Source organism: Beta vulgaris, chromosome 5, assembly GCF_026745355.1.
Source record: "Beta vulgaris subsp. vulgaris cultivar EL10 chromosome 5, EL10.2, whole genome shotgun sequence".
NCBI lineage: Eukaryota > Viridiplantae > Streptophyta > Magnoliopsida > Caryophyllales > Amaranthaceae > Beta > Beta vulgaris.
Window position 1 is genome coordinate 48403810 of NC_079206.1, and position 22456 is coordinate 48426265.

The following is a 22456-nucleotide window of genomic DNA, read 5'->3' on the forward strand; positions in this document are numbered from 1 at the left end:
GGAGGCGGCCGACCCAGAGACTTAGGCTGATGACACCAACCTCCCTATCAAATAGAACTCAGAGCCTTATGTCCCTTCGTTGTTGTATCTTGGCCGGAGGCCTTTTTGTACTTAGCTTCTCTATTGTTTTTCCTTTTTTTTTTGTAAAATAGTAGGTTGTAACCCTTTTGGAATTTATATCAGAATTGCTTTCCAAACATTATCTCTGTTTGTAATTTTCCATTTGTTAACTATGTATGACACTGCCTCGTCTAGTTCTGAATAAACATGGACGAATTAAATCCACAATTTAATTGAACACCCAAGTGCCAATGTTACTTGTCTTTGCTTAAACAAACGATTTACTTAAAACAGAATTTCGGACGTTATTATCTATTTCTGGACGGTCCCTTGTTCTGAATTTGCACAAGTGTTAGTGTTGTTCATCTGGGAACAAAGAATAAAAAAAAAGATGATCAAGCCGTCTAGGTCTAAGGTCATAAACTGACGCTTATTCTGGATGGGTTAATTTCTTTTGAGTCACTATGTCTCAGCTCCCCCCCCCATTCTTGGACGAAGAGATTTCGATGAATCCTCTTTGTTTCGAGAAGGAGAACGACCATGCCTAATAGTGAATTTTTTGCAAGATAAAGCATTCCGGAATCCAGTAAACCATCCTGCTTTCTTTTGTTGTAATAACTTATTCCTTTACTAAGGTGATTATTACCTTGGATGGCCTTTTGATGGAAAGTAAGATCCCTTTACTAAGGTTTCTTAATTCCAGCCGTCTTCTTTTAGGAGATTGACGTTACCCTTTCTAGGGTTTATGAACTGAGAGCCATTCGTCATGTTACAAACCTCATAGATTTGTAACATATTTGGCCGATCTCCTAATAGAAGCACTGTTCGCCAAGGAAATTATCCTTGTGTTTTTCTTTGTATTGTGGACGTTTATATTTCCTTACTTTGTTACTCAATTAGTAGCACTGTTTTGGCCGGTGGTGAGATTCCCCTAATTTAATGGTAATAAGCAACAAGTAAAGAGACAAACATAGAGCGAAAGTAGAATTTGTATTATATGAATTTTGCTTGGCTGAGTGCCAAGGTACATGTCTACATATCTACTTTGCCATTTATGTGCCGCAACACTTTTTTTAGAAAGCAACAAGCTTTCACTTAATTACATTAGATATTGTACTTTTTCAAAGTATCTGAGTTCCAAGTCCGAGGGATTGGACGATCATCCATGGCTTCAACACGGAAGGTGCCACTTTGTACTTCTTGGACAATTCTATAAGGTCCTTCCCAATTTGGCGTGAGCTCGCCCAGCTCTTTGGCTATGCCGACCGCTTCCATTTTCCTTAGAACAAGATCCCCCACTATTAGTGGGCATTTGACAACTCTTTTGTTAAACTCTCGATTCATTGGAAGCTTATATAACTAAATCCTTAATAGAGCATTACCCCTGACTTCTGGAACCTGATCCAAGACCGTGCGCAGAGTAGCCCAGTTGGCCTCCTCTAACTATATCATGATTCTCAGAGTGAGCTCTTCTATCTCAATGGGCAAGACTGCTTCTAAACCATAGACAAGCATCAATGGGGTCTCCCTAGTTGAGTTCTTGGCCGTAGTTCTAATAGACCATAGAACCAACTGCAGCTCTTCCACCCATAAGCCTTTCGCATTGTCTAGCTTCTTTTTTATGCCACTTGAGAGGATCTTGTTGAATGCCCCCACTTGCCCGTTTGCCTGAGGATGGGCAACGACCGCGAAATGAGCCTTGATTTCTCGCTCGGCTAGCCAGTCTTTGAGCTTAGGCGTCTCAAATTGCGACCCATTGTCAAAGACAATAGACTGGGAAATGTCAAATCTTGTTATGATGTTCTTCCAAATAAAGCCTTTTACATCATTAGTGGTGATTCCTCTCATTGCCTCAGCTTCAACTCACTTAGTGCATTAGTCCACTACTACTAGCACAAACTTTTTCTGGCCGGCCGCTACAGGAAACGTCCCCCGAATGTCCATGCCCCACTTGGTGAAGGGAAGTGGGAACAAGATTGGGGTCAGATAGTTGGACGGCTTCTGGTGTATGCTACCATGTCGTTGGCAGCTATCACATTTCTTAACATAGGTAAGAGCGTCTTCTTTTAAGGTGGGCCAGTAATACCCAGTCCTTACCTCTTTTTCGCCCAACGCTATTCCCTCAATATGAGAGGCACATGCTCCTTCATGCAACTCCTTTAAAACCTCCAATCCGTCCTCCCTAGTGATACACTTGAGGAGATCGAGGACGATTAAAGGCTTTTTTGTAAAGGTTTTCATCCTAGAGTTCAAACCACTTATCCCTTGCCTTCACATACTTGGCCTCCAATGGATCTGCAGTTAGCCGACCTATTTTGTTGAATTCGATGATAGGGTCCATCTAGACATTCCCCCGACTGAGAAACAGGATTTGCTCCTGATCAGTGCTTTTCTTTGGTTTTACTTCCCAAAACACAGTTCGTGGCACATCCCCCTCGGTCGAGCTGGTCAGTTTTGAAAGAGCATCGACCTGATGGTTCTCAGATCTTGGAACCTAGTCAAGCACAAATCGTTTCAAAGTTTTGACTTCTTCTTGAATTAACTGCATATATTTACTCATGGAGGCTTCTTTGCACTCAAAATCTCCATTTACTTGACTGACGACTAGCAGAGACTGACTTAGCCTCGATCTCCAAGACCCCAGCCGCCTTGCACATTTTAATTCCTGCTAAGAGTCACTAGTAGAATAATTGCTTATTGTTGCGTGATATTGCTGCGGTTTTACCCATATGCAGCAATATATCAAGTAAAAGGAAAGTAAAAAAAACAAAATAACCATATTGATGCGGTTTCGAACGAAAACCGCAGCAATATGGTTTCAACGGAATTTTTTTGATATTTTTTTGACTACATATGGCTGCGGTAAACCACAACAATATATTATAATAGTATAAAAATTTATTATTTTAAGATATTGATGCGGTTTCTCGAGAAAACCGCATCAATATAGACTGTTTTAAGTATTAAAAAAATTTGTGGCCCAAGTAGGGTTTTGTTCCCCTTTCTCTCTCTCATTAGCCGTCCACTGCACTATCCTCTCTCTCCTTAAACCCTCTCTCTCCTCACTATCGTCTCCTCTTCGCACATACGGTTCACCCTCTCTCTCCTCACTATCCTCTCTCCTTTTCTCTATCCTCTTCGCATAGACGATTCACCCTCTCTCTCCTCACTATCCTCTATCCTCTTCACACAGACCATTCGCTCTCCTCTTCGCACTGCTCTCCTCTTCGGCGCAAATGGCCGTCATTCTCGCTTGCCGTTCTTCGTAGCTGCCAGCCTTCGTCGCTCGCACTATTTTAGATTCAGTTTCACCCAAAGGTCGTCGATGGTGGCGTTTCGTGGCTGATTTCAGTTTTAAATTTTAGATTCAATTTCTAATTTTAGTTTCATATATTGTTTTTTGTTAATAGGTTGATTTCAGTTTAGCCTCTTCTTATGTCGATTTCAACCCCTTCTTGTGCTCAATTTTTTGTATTTTATCTCATACAATCTCACGAATTTGCACTATTCCCAAATTTTCATAACGTTGGAATTTGAATCAACAGTATTATTTCTGCCTATTATATGTGAATTCTTGTATATTTTTTTTTTTATTGTTTTAGATTAGTTTGTTCGTTTGTTCAGTGTAGTATAATTCTCGTTTATTGTAATTCTTATGTATCTCAGATTTTTTTATAGTTTCATTTTCGTTTTTTTTTTGGTCACTTTTTTTTTGTTGTTTTTTTTTTTACTTTGTTCAGTTTTCTTATGGTTGTTTTTTTCTTTGTTAGTTTTATTATTTCATTTTCTGGCAGAAATTTCTGATTTTTTGTTATTTTTTTTATCTTTCGAATTTAATGACAAAATGCAAAAAAAAATTTTTTTTGCTTACACCTATACCTATTGCTGTGGTGTTCCCAAGAAACCACAGCAATATGCCTATTTTTTTATTATTAAATACATCATATTGCTGCAGTTTTCTCTAGAAACGGCAACAATATACTTTATGCATTTGATATAAAATATATATATTGCTGTGGTTTTACCCAGAAATCGCGGCAATATGTTCAAATATTGTTGCGATTTAAAACCGTAGCAATATATTATTTACCTATTGCTGCCCCCATCATTGTTGCGCGGCCAAAACCGCGACAATAGGCCACTTGTTGACCGCAGCAATAAGCATTTATTCTACTAGTGAGTGCTTCATATTCCGCTTCATTATTTGATGCCTGGAATTCAAATCTGAGAGCATACTCAAACTTGTCTCCTTTTGGCGATTGGAAAATTATCCCAGCCCCGCAGCCATTGATAGTGGAAGATCCATCTACCATAAGCGTCCAATGCTTTCTGCCCCCGGCTGGATCTTGGATGGGTTCTACCGTAGGCCGAGTAAGCTCTACGATGAAGTCCGCCAAGTCTTGCCCTTTAATCGCTTTTCAGGGCTCAAACGTCAAATCGAATTAAGCTCTACTGCCCATTTTAGCATTCTCCCAGAGGCATCCATCTTTTGCAAAACTTGTTTTAAGGGTTGGTCAGTATAGACCAGTATACTATGAGCCAGAGATATGGCCTCAATTTCCTACTGGCCATGAGGAGTGTCAGGCCGAACTTCTCTACCAACGAGTATTTGCATTCCGCATCCTTCAATACATGACTTACAAAGTAAACGGGGACTTGCGCCGATTTCCTTTCAGCCAGGAGAACCGCACTCACCTCTAGAGGCGAAGCGGCCAAGTATACGAACTATTTTTCCCCCTCAGCTGGACTGACCAACCGAGGCAGCTGACAGAGGTGCTTTTTTACTTGTTGGAGAGCTTGCTCCACTTCTTCAGTCCGCTCAAATTTTGCCTTTTTCTTGATAGTTGAGAAGAAATGATGACACTTGTCTCCTGATTAAGAAAAAAAATCGTCCTAGGGCTGCCAAGCACCCTGTCAAACGTTGAACTTCCTAAACCTTGGGCGGGGATGTCCTGCTCAGTATTGCCTGAATCTTTTTAGGATTTGCTTCAATCCCTCTATGGTCGACCAGAAAACCCAAGAATTTTCCTGCGACCACTCCAAACACACTTTTGAGGATTCAATTTCAACTTGTATTTTCGAAGAGTTTCAAAGGTCTCTCGAAGATCATCAATATGACTCAACTCTTCTCGGCTCTTGACAATCATGTCATCAATATATGCTTCCATGTTACGCCCAAACTGAGGCTGAAAAACAGTGTTTATTAGCCAGTGGAAGGTAGCTGGCGCATTACGGAGGCCGAATGACATCCTCAGCCAACCATAGAGGCCCTTCTCTGTGATGCATGGGCTGAATGGCATATGGTCCTAGACTTCTTCCCGTAGTTTTCGACGGCAGCCTCAATGGAGGATCTCTCATGTAGGGGGTGGACCCTGATGCTGAGCGCTGCAAAACTACTGCCTTCTTTGCCTCTAGATACTCCCTAGCATCTATTTTCATTTTGTGACCATTAGGAGGTATGTTATCTCCAGGTCGGACCACCAACCTCCAATCCATTTTCCTCTGCTGCTCACGAGCCACCGGTTGCTTTCCTTTGGATGGCCGTTTAGACACTTCCTGATGAGGAGGCCTACTGGTACTTGGTCGACCCTCTTAGGAATGTCTCTTTGGTGGATGTACAACAGCTAGGTCTGGGTTGACCTAAAAAAACAGCATGTTATTCTTGATTTGCTCCTCAATGACACCAACCATCCTAGTCTGAAAATCATTCAAGATATTTTCCAGATGGGCTCCCTGCTTTGCCTAGAGAGATTGACAACAGCCGGGGGCCTATCTCTTCCTCTCGGTGGTCTTTCATCGTCCACCGTATCTTCTACTCGAATTTTAAAACTCCTGTTTCTAGCAATGTTAGATGAGTGACAATCAGTCATTGTTGCGTCTTCCCACAGACGGCGCCAAATGTTACGTAGTGATGAACTCGTAAAATACGATCCCCAACAATAGGTTCTTCAATAGGAGACTTATGCAACAATACCCGGACTCAAATAACCCAAACTTGAGCTATGCTTCCAGACCTGCAAAAAGGGACCCACCCTGGAGGTTTGGGTGGTATTTTCCCCTTCAAAACTTAAGTCAGGTATCAGGAGTAGAAAGGAAAAATTTTAGAGAGGGAAAGTATGGAGAGAGAAAGAATTATGACAGAGTGACAATACACCACTCTGAAAAACGTACCTTTCTCCTGATTTCAAGGACTATTTATAGTGTCTAAACTAATTGTTGTACCATGAGGTCACCCTAATTTGGGAGCACCTGATTGGCTCAAGGAAATCTTGACACGTGGCAAGGATTTATTGGAAAGCACACATCATCCAACTTTATGCAATTGCCCTTTTGGGATGCTAGGCATAAGTACAAACTAGGCCAGAAAGATGGGCTAGTACAATTCCTAATCTGAGAATTGTACTTTCAACCATTTGCCTTTTGGACCCTGTACTTTCTGCAGCAGGGAAGGGACACGTGTACGGGCTAGCTAAACCCACGTGTTCTTTTTAGAGTCGTTGATCTTTAGACTACAACATAAATATATATTGTTTTCTTACAAATAAATAACTCATGTATATATGACACATGCCATAAGTCTAATTTATATCTTATAATAAACTTTTTTCCTAAAGGACTTCTTTCACCTTAAACCACTGATTTTTCAAAAATGCACCATATATCCTTGTAGTTTAGAAAACTCACTAATGACCCATTTTATCAATTAAAACCTCACAATTACTTATATATTTTAGGAAAATTTGTCAATAAGTACCATATTTTGGACACTTTTTTGAAATAAATATATAGGTTGTCTGAAATTTTATATAAATGCCAATTTTTTTTGAAATCACTACCACTTTAACGGAATCTTGCAAAAAATGTTATTTTTGCACCATCAGTGGCACGTGAAATTACGATTTTCCTTCCACCACCACCCCTACCACATGCAACAGCCATGCTTGCCACTGTTGCCGCCGCCACCAGAAAACGATGCACCCACAACACAACCAAATACAAAACCATCACCACCTCGATCCACTCAAAAATCATCCCACCCATCACCCTAACCAACTACGAAACCACCAGCACCTCCACCCACCAAACAATCGATCCACCCCACAATACTAACCAACTACGAAACCACCACCTCGCAAGAGTAGTGAGTTTCGTGAGGTTTTGTTGCTGGTGGTGGTGGACAAGATTAATAGAAGGTAAAAAGGTAATCTCACATGCCACTAACGAAGCAAAACAAACGATTTTGCGAAAATCTATTAAGTGGTAGTGTCAAACGAAATGGAAGAAAAATCGGTATTTACATAAAAATTTTGATGATAAAGATATTTATTTCAAAAAAAAGTGCGCAAAATACCCAAAATTTGGTAAACACACACTTGAAATTTGAAAAATGGAAGAAATACATATTTTGGCATTGGCTAAAAAGCCTCAAGGCTCCTCGTCCTTGTTCTCAAAACAAAAACTTACCCAAAGTCCATTCATACAAATAAAGAAAAAAGGGCCCAAATTGCAAGTTCACTTAACTCTATCAAAATTTCATCACATCGTGAACTTTTTTGGTGGTGGTTGATCTCTTTTCTCTTTCTCTTATCTTGACTTTGCTGCAACAACAAAAATTGCAAAAACACAGAAAGTGTGAGAGAGAGAAAAATAAGAGAAAGAGGCAGCCATGGCAGGTGTAGGTATAACATGGCCATCAAAGCTCTATTCTCATAAACCATTATCATCCAAATCTAAGCTCATTTCTCGCTCCAATTCTCCCCTTGTTGTTAAAATGACTGTTTCTGTTGATGAAAAGAAGAAAACTTTCACCCTTCAAAAATCTGAAGAAGCTTTCACTAAAGCTAAGGTAACCCACTTCTTTTCTTTCTCTAATTTACTTGTGTTCTTTGTTGAGATCCCTGAATTCGGATTTTTGTGCTTCATTTTGGGAGTTTTTCTTTGGAATCTGTTGTTCGGGTTACTTGTTTTGTTGATTATAGGTGTTTGTTGTGACGAAATTTTGATTAAGTTGGTGACATTTTGTGATGCGTTTAATTCAAGTTCAATTATTGAAATGGGAATTATAAGGGGTGAAATTTCCTAGTATTTGTGATTTACTATTAAAATCTTGTTTATTCATGTGCATTAAATGCTGTTTGCATGGAAGTATATCAAATTTGTTACCACATTGTACATGCTGCTCATTCTACCTTGATTATTCTACTCAAAGCTTAATTATAAAGGAGTGGTGAGAGCTATATGATTGCATTAACACTTTGTTTGGATAACATTAATGAAGGGAGGAGAGGGAAGGGGATGAAAACGAAGACAGCGGAAGAGTGAGCTTGCATTTTCCTTCCAAATTCTTTCAACATTGTAGGATTTTGATAATTGTGGTTTATTGAGAGGGAAAGGAAAATAGTTTTGCTAAATGAGGCCCTATTTTTTTTTCTAGTAACACCCTGTATTTTATACATTTATACACCATTTCTTTCCGCCATTCCCTTCTTTGCTTTCCCTTTCTTCACTCCATTCCTCCCACCTCAACTTCATTAGACAGGAGCCACCACCGTTGTAGCTCTTTACTCTTTAGACATGACTGATTCTCTCTTCTAAAAAAAGTTTCTTTACAACTTCATTGACACCCATGGCTGCTCCATTTGAATCCATTGCTTTTCGTTAAAGCTGCTTCATTAGAAAGCAAAAAATTGAGTTATAAAAATCCTAAAAAGTGAATTTTGTCATTGAGTACATAGAGGAAAGATCTTCAATTTAAAAAAATAGTGAAAAGTAATGATAACAAAGCAAATTCCATGATGGTATGTTTGGATAGGTGAATTGCATTTCAAATTCTGGAATTGATCAATTCCATTGTTTGGATGAGTATGAATTTGAAATTCAGAATTTTATCACAAATTCAAGATTTATTGAGGAAAGCCCATTGAATGAGGAAATTGAAATGATTTGATTTTTCTTGTCATTTGAAATTACTTAGCTTACTTCTCAAAACATCTATCACTCTTTCTCTCCTCCTCCCCCTTTAAAAAGCCCCCACACTATCACTCTTTCTCTCTCCTCCACCTACTGATCTGAATTTATTAGTTTTTCCCAAACAAGAGTATTTGGATTTGGATTCAAGAATTTGAATTCCTGCATTTTAAATCAAGCAGTTGAAATGAATTCATCATTCCCAAACACAACCTTAGATTCATTGTAAAAGTATGAAGATTTTAAGACCCAAATCATATGTTTACTACCATTTCCTCTTTTTCTTCCTTCCCCTTTCCCTACCATCACCGTTACAGCCGCTGGTGTCACCACCACTACAGCCTCTGGCGCCACCAACAACAACAGCAATATGCGAGAAATGGACACTTAAATTCTCGATTTTTTGTAAAAAAAAAAAGAGGGAGGCATCTGCCATGGATGCCCCACCACCGGCGAAGGCATCTGCCATGACGCCCAGCCACCGGCAAAGGCGTCTGCCATGGACGCCCCACCACCGGCAAACATGTCCATGGAAGGCGCTCCACCACAAGAACAGGCGTCTTCCATGGACGACCCCATCGGTGGTGGGGCGTCCATAAACACCATCATAAGAGGCGTCTGCCATGGATGCCCCACCCCCGGTGAGGCGTCCATGGAAGGCGCCTCTTCATGTGGTGGAGAGCCTTCCATGGACGCCTCCACGCCTTCCATGGACGCCTCCAATGCATCCATGGCAAACACCTCCCTCTTTTTTTTTTACTAAATTTCGTTTGGTGAATTTTGTATTCAATTGGGATTTCTTGGTAGGATATATAGCGAGAAGTGTAGACGTGGTTTGAATTGAGAGAAACAAGGGATTTGGTTGTGCTAACATGCAAGAATCGCGGAGGAGAACCTATTTGATGAAGGTTTTGGAGTGACGGAGGTTGAGGAAATAGTGGGACGATGGAGGTTTTGGAAATTTTGGGACACCAAGGTTTGGTGACGGGGTGGCGTTGGTGGTGTGGCGCGAGTGATGGTGTGGAAGAAGAATGAGAAGAGGAAGTGAGGAAGTGAGGAAGGAGAGAAAGTAAAAAAAAAATGAAAAGTGTAGAATAGAAGGAAAATGAATCCTTCTAGTGCTCTTCCTTTCGCTCTCGTTATCCAAACAAGGGGAAATGAATCCCTCCCTTTCCTCTCTCTCCATTTCCTTCCGAATTCTCCTATGTAAAAAAAATGGTAAGGCTTTAGGAGGGAGTTTAAGATTGGATAAGAAACCTTCTGTAATAAAACCTTTTACCCTACACTTGGGTACTCACAGATCCAGGTTTATGTATATCTTACCTCTCTGACATGAGTGGCTGAATTCTGATTGTATGTTGTGTAATCAGTATTCTTGTAGTTGCCAACTAGTTTGGGTCTTTGTCATGGTTCTAAGATGGCTGCTGAGATTTCTAGATAGATGGTTTCAATTTTTTTTTTTCTTAATTAAGCTTCCAGTTCTTTTTCCATGAGGGGTTTGTAGAGACATACACCTTTTACTGAAGTTTGTTTCAAATCCTGCTAATATTGATTCATAGCATTATGTTCAGAGAAAGTGCAATATTTGTCATGGGTTTAACCAAAATCAACCTCTTTGCAGTCACCAGGGTAAGGGCTTAAGGCTCCAGACCTTTCACTTTCCCTACCTAGCCTGCGGTGTGAGCCTCATTAGGGGCTTTGGCATAGTGATATCATATGACACCAAGCTACCATATGGTGTCTCGTGTAATCTAAACCAATGTTAACAACTAGATATCTAGTAGCTTGATGGATCTGGTGGACAACTAGCTGGAGTTAGTAATGCTGTAGGCTATCATCTGAATATTTCTGTACTAGTTTTGAAAGGATATGATAGAATGATGGGATATGTAGACGGGTAGCTTCCTTATTAAGTACCTAATTCCTTGTCCATTGAAGTAACTGATATAGCCATATACCATTATGTACTTTCTCCGTTTCATAATACTCGCTACACTTTCCATTGTGGGAAGTTTTACATTACTTGCTACACTTCCTTTTTGGACAATAAACTCTCTCTGTCTTTCTCTCACATGGGTCCCTTTTCTTTTTACTCTCCACCTCTTTCTTCTCCAAAAATTGCTTAGAAGTCCGTTAATTGAAAAGTGTAGCGAGTAATATGAAACAGAGGAAGTAGTTTGATTGGTACATAATTGAGCATTTGATCGTATGGCTAAAATCTCGTTGTCTAGGTGTACTGTGCTTCTGAATGTACCCTTAATGGTCTGTTTGATAGTTGGTAATAAGTGTTTGTAATGCTAATAAACTTGTACTTATTTTGTAAGAAAAAATTCATGCTAGTGTCCATTACAATGGCTGTTGAGCCCCAAATACTCTTTTTCTTTATAGATGTCAATTATTATCCATCACCTCTTTAGAAGAAGTATTGAATGGTAAGAAAGTTTATGAAGAAAGACTTTTTGGGAAGCTCCACAATAAGGACATTAACATGAGGCTCTCTGTACAGAATCATATATAAATCTATTGCCATTATCACCTTCTATTGTTGCCTACCAAGCAGCTTGTAAATTGGATCTTGGAGGGTTTTCAAGTTAATATGCTTGCAAAACAATGATTTTGGTTTTGTTATCTAAACTTACAACACCTCAGCCCCTTTCTGCAAAAAAATAAAATAAAAAGTTTCTCACATGCTACTTCTTTCCGTATCTATTTGAGATGTGAAAAGTTTGTCACTCAATATTATACGTCATGAGGTCTCGAAATTGGAGCCTATCTTGTTTATCTGTATGTTAATGTTTATGGTTTTAGCTTAGACAAAGTTTATCATTCCCGTAACACCTGAATGCGAAGTTTTTTTCTACTGTTTTGGCTTTGAGCCAGACAAAATTTCAGTATCTGCAGCAGCTGAATGCTAACTTTTCCATCTGGACCTAATGATGGTTTCATTTGAGTTTGCAGGAATTGATGCCTGGAGGCGTAAATTCTCCTGTACGTGCCTTCAAGTCGGTTGGTGGACAACCAATAGTGATAGACTCAGTCAAGGGTTCGCACATGTATGATATAGATGGGAATGAGTATATTGACTATGTTGGCTCATGGGGACCAGCTATTATTGGTCATGCTGACGATGAGGTTGCATTCTCTCTCTGTACTTTGAACTTCCATTTATCATTTTCTGAAAATTGACCATTTAGATTCAGTGTTATTTGGTACACAGCACCAATTTTCAGTCCGGACTTTATTAAATTCTAATATATAGGTTAATGTAACCAGATAAGTATGGTTGTACCTCATCATCAGTGACGTCTCATTCATTACCAACAGGTACTTGCAGCCTTGGCTGAAACAATGAAGAAAGGGACAAGTTTTGGTGCTCCTTGTCTTCTTGAAAACACTCTAGCCGAGATGGTTATATCAGCTGTTCCAAGCATTGAAATGGTCAGATTTGTGAATTCAGGCACTGAAGCATGTATGGGTGTTCTTCGTCTAGCACGTGCATTCACTGGAAGGCAGAAAATTATTAAGTTTGAGGGTTGCTACCATGGCCATGCTGACCCATTTCTTGTGAAGGCAGGAAGTGGGGTTGCTACTCTAGGGCTTCCAGACTCTCCAGGTGTTCCGAAGTCTGCCACCTCAGACACCCTAACTTCTCCATACAATGACATTGAAACTGTGAAAAGTCTTTTTGAGGCTAACAAAGGAGAAATTGCTGCCATTATTCTTGAACCTGTTGTTGGGAATTCTGGTTTTATTCCTCCAAATCCTGGCTTCCTTGAAGCCCTCCTTGAAATCACAAAAGAAAATGACACCCTCTTGATCTTCGACGAGGTTATGACTGGATTTCGTTTAGCTTATGGCGGAGCACAAGAGTATTTCAAGATTACTCCTGATCTTACAACAATGGGAAAAGTCATTGGTGGTGGCCTTCCTGTTGGTGCATATGGAGGGAGAAGGGATATAATGGAGATGGTTGCACCTGCAGGACCAATGTATCAGGCAGGTACCCTGAGTGGAAACCCATTGGCAATGACAGCCGGGATTCATACACTCAAACGATTGATGCAGCCAGGAAGTTACGAGTACTTGGACAAGATTACAAGTGAACTTACTCAAGGTATCATAGATGCAGGGAAGAAGGCTGGCCATGCAATATGTGGTGGTTATATCAGGGGTATGTTCGGATTTTTCTTCACCGATGGCCCTGTATATAACTTTGAGGATGCAAAGAAGAGTGACACTGCAAAATTTGCCCGGTTCTATCAGGGAATGTTAGAGGAAGGTGTTTACTTTGCCCCTTCACAGTTTGAAGCTGGATTTACTAGCTTGGCACATACTTCTGAAGATATTCAACGAACGATAGCAGCAGCTGAGAAGGTTTTGCGAGAAATATAGGTCATCGTCAGATCTTTACCTCATCTTGTCCAGTTTTGTAGCTATGTGTAGTTTATAACCTGTATCTTGATTGATATTGTCTCTAATAAATGAGGTTGTATTTTTAGTTACAGTTGGTCATCTTCTTCCTGTAAGTTTGTTTTTAGTGTATCTTTCCAAAATTTTCTCTTATTGTGGGCATGACTTATGAGTTCAATTTTCAAAATTTATTATGGTCTGACAGCTATCAATTACTCCCCTTCGTCTTTTTAAAGTGTTATATTTTACCATTTTTACCATTTACACATCTCTTTTTAGTTGCTACATTTGTCAAATATTTCTATTTTTAATATGTGGTACTCACATAATAATTACTCCCTCTGCTTTTTTTTATTTGCTACATTTTCCAAAAAGGGTTGCTTTTTTTTATTTGCTACATTTCCTTATTGAGTTAAGTGTCTAGGAGGGTATTGAACTTTGATGAAAGTATCAGTTAAGGTACTGAACTTTCAAATGTACCAGTTAAGGTACTCAAATTGGACGGTCGTTAGTCTAAGGTACTAAACTTTGCTTTTTGCCGTTAAGAGCCCCTAAATTAAAAGTAAAATGTGGCATGGCAATAAATACATGGTGATGTGGCAATAAAATACAAAATGGCAGTTAATTCAGTACCCTTTAATTCAAAAAAGCCAGCAAAATTCTTCAACGTAACAAATGAACATATATATTTAAAACTGAACCATATTAACAGATATATTAACATTCAAAAAATCATCTCTCTCAAGAAATCAGGAGCAGCAAAAAATAAGAACTTCCACAACACGAAAAAAATCTGATATTGGTGTTCTTCCATCAGCAGCAAAAAAAAATCAACTTCATCACCTTCCATTAATCAGGTACAAAGCAACTGCATTAAGGAAAATTAAACCTAATGTTAATTTTTTGCCCTTTTTTACCAATCTGAATTTTAAGTCATAGTATTTTGTTCACCTAGGCAGCATAATATCAAGAAATAGCTATGGTGGTTCCATGCCCCCAATTCCAAAAAGATGTCATTGTGGGTTTGTTGTAACCAAAATCAGAGCCTGGACAAGGGACAACCCTGGTAGAAGGTTTGTAGCATGCCCTAACTACGATGCTGAGACTGATACAAGGGGGTGCAAGTTGCTGAGGCACAATTTGAAGAGAGCAAATGAGAAGGCAAGGAAGATTGAATCAAAATATATCATGCTTAAAATGAAAAAGGGTGGATTTATGTGTGTTAGGGCTTGGATTTGTGTACTCCTTGTTGTTCTTGTTTGTTTATGGTACAATATATAATATGTAAGGGGTTTATTTAGGACTCTAATTACTATATCAAGCCATGTAGTAGCATATTATTAATTAAATATAAGTTACCTTTCAACTATTTTCTCCTTTGCATCCTTTTAGCCATTGCTAGGTCCCGAATATATATAAACAAACTAATTCAGAATACATGTGCAGATTATAAGTTAAGAAAATGTTAGCTAATTCAATCAAATCACATACCTGTAAGGCTTGGCTAGTTATTGTTTGTGAAGCTTGTGAACCCTCTGGTTGTGACTGGTTAAATGAGTATTCTTGGCTGAATGAATATATGGTCTGCTCACCCTCATAATCTGAATAACATGCTACTCTTCTTTGTGGGATTGTGTGATTGAGGGGTTGAGTAGGTGGCTGCTGTGGTTGGAGAGTAGCAACTCTTTGGTAGCCACTTGGGTAGGTGTATACATCTACACCTCTATGGTGCATGGGTACAGTAGGTACATTCTGTGCACGGCTACTAATTGACTCACTTGCACCCATGCGCACAGACTCTGTAGGTATATTCTTGCAACCTCTCTTGTTATGCCCTTGAACACCACATAGGCTGCATGTCAATACTGAGCCTGTTTTTATCAATTTTCCTGAACTTGTAACTTCTCCAGCTGTCTTCCTTCTCTTCATTTGGCGCCTATTGTGCACTTTCTTGAGTTTTGGTGCATTTACCAAAGTTTCTGAACTATGCCACTCTTCTGCTCCATTTATAGGCTCCAACAAGTAGTCATATGCCTTCAAATACACTGATTTGGTGAAGAATGGGTTAACATAATGTTCTGGTTGATCAACTTTGTTCCAAATTGCAACCACTGCATGTTTGCATGGAATCCCACTTATTTGCCATGCATTACAGCTGCAAGTTCTAGCTTCCAAATTGACAACATATTTTGTTTGTGTTGCCCCTTCCCTCACCCCATAAGAGAACCCCCCATCCCAGAATGCATTCCATCCCCTAGCACCAATCTTGTGCTTCTCAACTTGCTGTTGTATTCTTGGACACAACAACATCTCTTTCTTCCCTATTTCACCCCTCTTCTTGTGTAGCCTCTCCATTATCCCCTCCCTGATGTCTTCCAACATAGTAATTATAGGTTTATGCCTTGAGTTCAATATGTAGGCATTGAAAACCTCACTCATGTTGTTATCCACACTATCACAACAAGACAGAGGAGTGTAGAAGGCTCTACACCATTTCTTGTAGTTCCTATTTAAGAGATCATCAACAGCTGCATTAGATATTATCCTCATCTTCTCTAAGTTAAGCAAAAATTCATTTTTTGTGGTGCTCTTAGCCATGATCCAGAACTGCTTCCTATACTCTAACCCACCACCAAACACCCCTCTGAAGTTACAATACACATGCCTTGCACATACCCTACTCTCATCTTGGGGAAACACATCTGATACAGCCTTCAATAAACCTTTTTGCTGATCAGACATGAAAGTGTAACCAGCACCTTCATTTGATAATAAATCCTCCCCTAAAAATGTCAAAAACCATGTCCAACTAGAAGTTGATTCAACCTCTACTACTGCCCATGCAATTGGGAACATTTGGTTGTTCCCATCCCTCCCAACAGCAACTAAAAGTTGTCCACCATAGGGTCCTTTTAAGAAACAACCATCAAGAGATATGAAAGGCCTACATCCAGCTAAGAACCCCTTTTTCAGTGCCTCAAAACAAATGTACATTCTTTCAAAAATATTTCCGTCCATCTTAATTATCACTGTATTAGCTGGGTTGCTTTTTTTTTATCTCTGTAGCATACCTTGGCAGCAAGGTATATTGCTCCATATACTCCCCTACAATCAAACTTTGCCCCCTCCTCCTAGCTCTGTATGCTACATTTCTGCTCACCCTAATCCCCCACTCTAGCCAGACTGTCTCTATTATATCTTGTAGCCTCAGATAAGGATTTATTTTGAACTTGCTCTTGTAATTTTTAGCAATCCAAGAAGCTGTCATGTTTCTGTTTTTAGGGGCTCTTCCACAAGTGTGCTTGGGCACCAAGGTTTTCACCATAAAGTTTCTCTTAAACTTCTCCAATGAAGCCCAAATTCTCCAAGGACATCCTTTTTCCTTGTTCATGCATCTAGCACCTACCCTGTTGGGGTCATTCCTAGTGAATGGTAGTTCTCTCCTAATCTCAATTGAGTAGTCAATTAATGCTTTTCTGAAAGTCCTTGCATTATCAAACTGTTGTCCTACAAAAAACTTACACTCAACTCCAACATCCCCTCCATCTACCCCTTTGCTGCAACTGGGTGTTTTTTTTTTGAAGGTGCAGCTTCTAAGAACCCATACTCCTCATCTTCATCTTCACTATGACTGTCAAGATCAGTATCACCTTGAAAGTCACCATCAAATAGATTTTCCCCTAATCCCTTAGTTGCAGATACTCTTTTTAACATCTCTATTTCTTCATCATAAGACTGTTGTTTTTTCTTTTCATCACTGACTTTGGTCCTGGCACTAACTAATTCATCATCATCCTCATCTGTGCCTTCTGTATCATAGTCTATATCTACATGGGGTTGGGTCTAGTATGGCCAGTATTTTCAGGAGGGACCAATGCCTCATCTCCATCACACAACAATTGCACTAAGAACCCTTCACCACCTAAGGACCCTTCACCACAATGAATTGACCAACTCCACTCCATCCATTACCACCCCAAATGGCCTAACTATTGCATGTTCTGTGTACACATGTACAAGCTTGTACTGTAAAGCAGTGGTAAAAATGGATCAAATATTTGCTTAGCATAGCCCAAGAACCTAATACCAGTACAAAGTCTTTCCTAGGATCAACAAAATGCAGCTTAATGATGTTATTGTAACCCAAGTTGTCTATGATTTGTTTTACATATGAAGCATCAACATTATCAGGTAAGTTTTCAAACACACTTACTTGACCACCTTCGTATCTAATGTCACCATGTACAAACCACTCTCCACCATGGTGCACACTTATGCAAGGTTTTATTTCCATAAAATCTGTCATACAAAAATTTATATACTAAAGTAAGTGCAAGGAATGGAAGAACACCAATGATATTGTAGGATCCATAAAAACCATTCATATATAGTTATATAGTAAAGAGTACATAGCATTCATTACTACAAAAATTGGCAAGCTCCAACCAATTACATAACAACATACTAAAGTTTTTTGGAGCTTGCATTCATATAAACGACAAAACAAATCTGTCATAGCAGTGACAATCACCCTAAATAAAGCCAGTGACTGTCACATTCTACCCCTCCTACAGCTATGACAGAGGCAAAAAAATCAAAACCCAACCCAAAAAAACACACCAACTTCCTTCATCTTCAATCCTCTTTGAACAACCATGGGAACCCATCAAAGTATTGAGTCATGTCCTTGTTGATCCAAGCGTGGAGGTCCCTCCCATTGTTGTAGATAATATCATTTATTATCCACTTCTCAACGTGCCTACGATCATTAAGCCAGAAATAATGACTACTACCTTAAGTTTTGAGTCTCCACCAAAGCCTCCATTTCTTACAAGTTAGCTCAAGCTTGTACTGATCCTCCCACCTTACCCTAGAGAAAATGTGGGTCACTAGGATATCTTGATGCGAACACAAAGGGTGTGCATGGCATAAAGCTTCCATACCTAGTCATTAACAGAAACATAAAAAATTAATTAAATTTCACTTAACCCTAATCTGTATAAATTATAATTTAAGGTTAACAACTAAACTTCATAAACAATTAACACCCACACAATCTGCAAAACCCAAATCCCAATTACAAAAAAAAATTATTTTACTAACCATCAAACCCTAAGCGTCATCAACATGCAACAAACAAATCCAACAAAAAACAACTTAAACTAGTTCCAAAAATCGCCTTTTTAAACAAGAAAGGAAAAAATAAAATTACTTTTTACTCCAGTTACACACAACAACCAAAAAGGTAACCAAAAAGTACTAAAAAGGAAAACAAAACAAAATAAATGAAGTTCTGTACAAAAAAAAAATGGAGTAAATGAAGTTCTGTAAAAAAAACAGGAGTAAATGAAGAAGAATATACCTTCTTCAGAAGTCTCAGTAATTCTTGGGAATTTTGGTGGTTTTGGTGCTGGCCACATACTATGATTATAAATGGCGTAAATGAAGAGGACAAAGAGTTGCAGTGATTTAAATAAGGACAATGAAAAGAAGGAAAGTAAATATAAACAGTGAAAGAAGGAAAGTAAATAAAGACAAAGAATACAGAGAGTTGAGATAAATACCTGCGAAATAAACCGCCTCATTAAAAGTAATCATTAGGTGGCGTTTCGTGTTGCACACGCGCCTAGGAAAATGTACCAAACGGCGCATTTGACAGAAATTCACCATAAAGTAACGGCCGTCCAATTTGAGTACCTTAACTGGTACATTTGAAAGTTCAGTACCTTAACTGATACTTTCATCAAAGTTCAGTACCCTCCTAGACACTTAACTCTTTCCTTATTAGGAGGCTTGGCCCACCAAAAAGTAATAGTATTATATTTGTTTCTCCTCTTTTTCCACCAAAAAGTACCACTTTTTCCCCTTTTCCCACACTATTTAATGTTAAAAGGGTCAAAAAGTACACTAAAAAAGAATGAAAATGACATCTCCTAAATTCTTGTGTAAACACAAATGTAGCAAATAAAAAAAAGCGGAGGGAGTACCTTTTTGTCATTATTTTTGTTTTTATTACACAAAAAGACAACTTCATTATGCTTTGTTGCTCTATTTTTTAATGGTCTCCATTGTTTTCTTGATCTGTGTGCTAAAGTAAATGTAACAACAAAATAAGACGGAGGGAGTATTTGCGTTTTTCGTGTCTTCTATGGTCGGACAATCAAATTCCTTATGGTGATTCATGCAAAAAAACTAAGACATCATAGTAGCAGAGTTGAGGATCAAAACCAGCTTGCAGACAGAAATTAACAGTGGCATTTTGATACTAACCAAATTTTAAGAGTCAGACAAGCACATATTTTGCAACTGAGCCAAAAAGACGTCGAGGATAGGATCTGCTGATATTAAGTCTAAAACAGTCTAAATACTCATACTAGTACTACTAATGGTGTTAAAATTAAAAATGGGCTCTTATTTCGTCTTTTAGTGATTTCGTTTTTTAGCTAATTTGATGTACTTGCACTATTATGCTACGTGAAATTGTTACCTCTTACAAATTCATGGTAACATTCTACTATATTTTATTAGGATAGTTTATGTTTTGTTTATTTAAATGGAAATCTATTATCTTTATATGTATTAAGTTTGCTTCGACTGTCTAGTGTTAGTACTTTTCACTAAAAGTTACCTACATCATATAATATATAATTTCTTGGGTTTAATAATTAAGAACTTGCACTAAGTGTTGGCCAGCCCTTGTTAAATCCGCTGGTCAGCCGTTAAGAGGAGAAAAGGTGGTCCTGTTGGTCCCCTTTTATATGCATTTACTTAAACTTTTCACTAAAAGTTACCTACATCATATAATATATAATTTCGTGGGTTTAGTAATTAAGAATTTGCACTAAGTGTTGGTCAGACGTTGGTCAGTCCATGTTAAATCCGTTGGTCAGCCGTTTTAGAGGGGAAAAGGTGATCCTAGTAAGGGTGGTCCTGTTGGTCTCTTTTATATGCATTTATTTAACTGCTTCATGCACTAAATTTTATCATTATATGATCATGGCTACTTTTTGTAGAAAGTTATTTTCACATGATAGTGATAATTCAAATATAATACATAGTAAGGAAATATCTTTTCCGATTAATTCTCAAAACTGGACGATGCCTAAAAAATGTGTAGACATTATTCTTTCCATCAATGTTATTACAAAGAATACTAATCAGAAAGAATTTTTATTTGAACTTATAGACAAACGACACATATATAAAATAAGGAATACCTTTTAAAGTTAAAAGATATTGTTTGCAAAGAAGAAAATCCTACTAGAACTGAACCAGTTACTTTATCATTACAAACTGAAGTTAGCACTCTTAAAACTCAAGTAAAAGAGATTAAAGAACAATTGTTAGAATTCAAAACTAAAGACTTAGAACTTCAAACTAAAATAGCTTTGTTAGAACCAAATAATAGTCTAAAGGATCAACCTTCTACTTCAAAATTACCCCCTATTCAAATTTCATCCCAAGACCCTAAAGAAGATCAAATAAATATTATAGATAGAATAACTTTTCAAAAGTGGTATATTCTCATTTCGCTTAAAATAGGTAATGACTTTCACTTAAATACTATAGCATTACTAGATAGTAAAGCTGATCAAAATTGTATAAGGAAAGGACTAATTCCTAGCATCTTCTACGAAAAAACAACAGAAAAATCACACAGGGCTAATGGTGAACCTTTAAAAATAAAATATAAACTCCCTAATGCATCTATTTGCCATCAAGGTTATTGTTTTAAGAATACATTCATTTTAGTAAAGAATATAAATAATGAAATAATACTTGGTATTCCTTTTATTACTCAAATTTATCCTTTTTTAGTTGATCGTACTGGTGTTCATACTAAAATTATGGGAAAGAAAATATCTTTTCAATTTCTTGCCCTAGTTTACCAAAAAGATTTGGCAATATTACAATCTTCATCTACATTTCAACAAGTAAATACAATAGTTAATAAAGAATCTCAAATTTCTCTTTTACAACAAGATATATCATATTTAAAAATAGAAGAAAGATTAAAAAACCCTTATATTCAAAAGAAAATATGTGATTTAGAACAAAAATTTAAAGAAGTTTGTGCATATATTCCTAATGCTTTTTGGGAAAGGAAAAAACATATGGTTTCACTCCCTTATGAAAAACAATTTTCAGAAAAAACTATTCCTGCTAAAGCAAGACCTATTCAAATGAATCAAGAAATGTTAGAATTTTGTAAAAAGGAAATTCAAACCTTATTAGATAAAAAGTTAATTAGACCTTCTAAATCTCCTTGAAGTTGTGCTGCTTTTTATGTTATGAATCAAGCGAAAAAAGAAAGAGGGGTTCCTAGATTAGTAATTAATCATAAACCTCTTAATAAAGATTTACAATGGATTAGGTACCCAATTCCTAATAAAAAAGATTTACTGAGTCGTCTTTATAATGCAAAAATCTTCTCAAAATTTGATATGAAAAGTGGATTTTGGCAAATTCAAATAGAGAAAAAGATAGATACAAAACACCTTTAATGTTTCTTTTGGACATTATGAGTGGAATGTAATGCCTTTTGGCTTAAAAAAATGCTCCATCTGAGTTTCAAAATATTATGAACGATATTTTTAATCCTTATACTTAAAATATTATATTCTATATTGATGATGTCCTAATATTTTCAGACACCTTAGATCGACATTTCAAACACCTTAATACTTTCTTAAATGTTATTAAAAAGATGGTTTAGTCGTCTCTTTTCTCAAGATGAAAATATTTCAAACTAAAATATAGTTTTTAGGACATGATATTTTCTAAGGTACTCTATAAAACCTATTAATAGAGCCATAGAATTTGCTGACAAATTTCCAGATGAAATTAAAGACAAAAATCAATTACAAAGATTTTTAGGATGTCTCAATTATATTTCAAACTTTTTCCCTAATTTAAGACAATATTGTTCATATCTTTACTACAGATTACGAAAAAATCCTCCAACTTGGTCACCTAAACATACACATATAATACAAACATTAAAAGAAAAAGTCAAGTC

The 22456-nt window shown here is 37.7% G+C and overlaps 2 protein-coding genes across 2 annotated transcripts; one reads left to right on the forward strand and one right to left on the reverse strand.

The window, feature by feature from the left end:
* The first annotated feature begins 7583 nt into the window (after positions 1-7583).
* On the forward strand, positions 7584-13531 carry LOC104893849 (glutamate-1-semialdehyde 2,1-aminomutase, chloroplastic). Its single transcript, XM_010679979.4, has 3 exons — positions 7584-7906; positions 11986-12159; positions 12352-13531. Exons 1-3 carry the CDS (start codon positions 7727-7729, stop codon positions 13417-13419), a joined length of 1422 nt encoding a protein of 473 aa, XP_010678281.1. The 5' UTR covers positions 7584-7726; the 3' UTR covers positions 13420-13531.
* Positions 13532-14403: 872 nt separating this feature from the next.
* On the reverse strand, positions 14404-18857 carry LOC130591433 (uncharacterized). Its single transcript, XM_057394752.1, has 7 exons — positions 18800-18857; positions 17525-17736; positions 17389-17463; positions 16988-17280; positions 16509-16880; positions 14929-16432; positions 14404-14565 (listed from the first exon to the last, which is right to left on the reverse strand). The coding sequence occupies exons 1-7, from the start codon at positions 18855-18857 to the stop codon at positions 14404-14406; spliced, it is 2676 nt and encodes an 891-aa protein (XP_057250735.1).
* Between the last annotated feature and the right edge of the window lie 3599 nt (positions 18858-22456).